General features: G+C 48.4%; 1 protein-coding gene across 1 annotated transcript; it reads left to right on the top strand.

The window, feature by feature from the left end:
- Positions 1 to 1,395: 1,395 nt before the first annotated feature.
- EMH_0048580 (uncharacterized protein) lies at positions 1,396 to 2,471 on the top strand (the record flags this gene model as incomplete). The annotated part of the gene is made up of 2 exons (XM_013499989.1): positions 1,396 to 2,279; positions 2,387 to 2,471. The coding sequence occupies 2 exons, from the start codon at positions 1,396 to 1,398 to the stop codon at positions 2,469 to 2,471; spliced, it is 969 nt and encodes a 322-aa protein (XP_013355443.1).
- Between the last annotated feature and the right edge of the window lie 230 nt (positions 2,472 to 2,701).

Genomic DNA, 2,701 nt, shown 5'->3' with positions numbered 1-2,701 from the left:
TATATATATATATATATATATATATATATATATATATATATATATATATATATATATATATATATAGGTACAGGTCCGTGTGTCACTAGAGCCGTAGAGCCCTGCTTTTGGTTGGATTACCCTAAACCCTAAACCCTAAACCCTTTCTTCTTCGGGGTGTTGATTACTCTCCTCTCTGCGTATGGGCTGGGAGGGCCACGAGCTCTCTTATGACGCCGGGAAGAGGGCCTGTATGAGGGTTTCTGTTTGAGGGTTTAGGGTTTAGGGTTTAGGGTTTAGGGTTTAGGGCTTATCTGTCTCAAGCTGTCTCGGTGTGTATGGTGTGCGGCTTGTAGCAGCTGCTTAGGGTGCCTGGGTTATCGTATTGAGAGTTTAAATGAAGTGAGGGGAGAAGAGGGCTCTTTATGAGCCAAGAAGACTGCCGAAAGAAGAAGAAAACAAAACGAGCAGCTGTACATACACCTGAAAACCAGAGAGATGCTGCGTGTGGCAGGGCTAGCCGCAGCAGCAGGGGTTCTTCCTTCTAAATGAGTTGATAAAAAAAGCTAAACAAATTCATTTTTTAATTATATTTAATTATTAATTTCATTTGGGGGGTTTTATAGAAACATTTTGCCTCTTCTCTACCTCGATGGTTATACACTGGTCGCTGAGGCTGCCACAGACAGGCGAAGCCGGTGTTCCCCGCCTGAGGGTTTATTATGTTTTCTCGTGTTTTTTATTTATTTTTTCTGTTTTATTAAGTTTTAAAAAAGATATTTATTGGCTTGTTAAACCCTAGAACCCTATAGAAGGCCCCCCTCATCCGCCGTACACGGCTCGAGGCACAGGAGGACCAGCTGCAGCAGCTGCAGCAGCTACAGCAGCAGCAGCAGCAGCAGCAGCAGCAACGTAGAAGCAGCACCAATAGCAAAAGCAGCAGTTTATTTGGCAGCATCAACTCAATGCAAAGTCATAGATTTGTGCTGCGCCTGCTGCTGCTTCTTTCCTCGGCTTGTATAGCCTCAGACTCTAACTCCCTCCACTGTACGATGAAAGCTTCTTTCTTCTTCTTGCTGTTTAGGGTTTAGGGTTTAGGGTTTAGGGTTTAGGCCTTACTCTCCCAGCCCCAGAAGAAAGCAACTCCTGCGGCACAGCCACTGGTACGGTGTACATACACCTCAACTCACCGCGCTGTGACCGCCTGCTGCTGGGTTGCTTCTTCATCAAGAGAGAGGGGGTTAAGAGGCAGCCTGGGGTGGCGTGGCTGCTGCTGCTGCTGCTGTTGCGGCTGCTGCTGCTGCTGCTGCTGCTGCGCACATGCACAGCGGCAGAGCAGCGGCAGCGGACGGATCTGCTGCTGCTGCTGCTGCTGCTGCTGCTCCTGCTGTTGCTGCTGCTGCAGCTGCTGCCACCATGTCAGCATACACCCCACACCCAAAGAAGAAAACTGCAGCAGAAAGCGGCTGCCCTTTGTCTCCCCCCCCTCCTGGCGTTGAGTCGCAGCAGAAGGTTGCTGCTGCGCAGCGCTCCCCTCTCAGCAGCAACAGCAGCAGCAGCAGCAGCAGCAGCAGCAGGAGCAGCAGCAGCAGCAGCACATGGTGGTTTGAGTCTACTTATGGTGAAGCAGAGGATGCCACAAGCCCCTGCTTGCTGCAGGCTGCAGCAACACGAGCTGGAGCGGCCCCCACAGACATTCGGCAGCTGAAACAAGAAAAAGAAAAAAAAGAAAAAAAAGAAAAAAAAGAAAAAGAAAAAGAAGAAAAAAAAGAAGAAGAAGAGACAAAGTACGAGGAAGAAGAAAAAGAAGAAGAAGAGTATGAGGGGGATGGTCGCTGCGTCTCCGGGGCTGACCTTCAGCACCGCATGCAGCAGCAGCAGCAGCAGCAGCAGCAGCAGCAGCAGCAGCAGGAGTTGCTGCTAGGAGAGAAAGATGAAGAGGAGGAGATGCAGGAGCACAGCGACACCGAAATAGAGACATACTCTGTCTCACCTTCAGAGGGGTTCTCCTCTCAGCAGCAACAGCAGCAGCAGCAGCAGCAGCAGCAGCAGCAGCAGATACAGCTGCAGCAGCAGCGCAGAAAATGCTGCCACCCCCTTCACGATGAGACGGGGCCCCTATCAGTGCTTCCTCTGTTTAGTGTAGTAAGTAGAACGGGGGCCTCTGGGGGCCCCCCAACCCCGAATATAGACTATAAAGCCGAACAGCAGCAGCAGCAGCAGCAGCAGCAGCAGCAGCAGCAGGAGACAGAAGAAACAGAGAGGAGACAAGAAGGAAACGAAGAAGAAATAGCGCTGCGGTGGGAATGCCGTGTTGTTACTCCTTGTGTAGGTTTAGGGTTTGATTGTCTTTCTGCTGAGGGCTGCGGGTTTGTGGTTTGTGGTTCTCCTTATTCTATATTTAGAGATTGCTGCAGCGTGGAGCTGCCTGCCCCATATATAATACGGAGCAGCAGCAGCAGCAGCAGCAGCAGCAGCAGCAGAAGAGATAGTTTATACTCAGCAGCAGCAGCAGCTAAGAAAACAGATACACAATATATAGACTCAAGAAAAACTTTACTACATTCAGGAAATATAGAAGAAGATATTATACATGAAACTGATGATGAAGATACACTCACACCACATTGGGATAAACCACTTAAACTCTTCGTTGGCACCTGGTAAACATTTATATATATATATATATATATATATATATATATATATATATATATATATA

Source organism: Eimeria mitis, genomic scaffold (assembly GCF_000499745.2).
Source record: "Eimeria mitis Houghton genomic scaffold, Emh_scaff49, whole genome shotgun sequence".
NCBI lineage: Eukaryota > Apicomplexa > Conoidasida > Eucoccidiorida > Eimeriidae > Eimeria > Eimeria mitis.
Note: the sequence above shows the minus strand (reverse complement) of the source record. Positions and strands in the feature narration are given on the sequence as shown.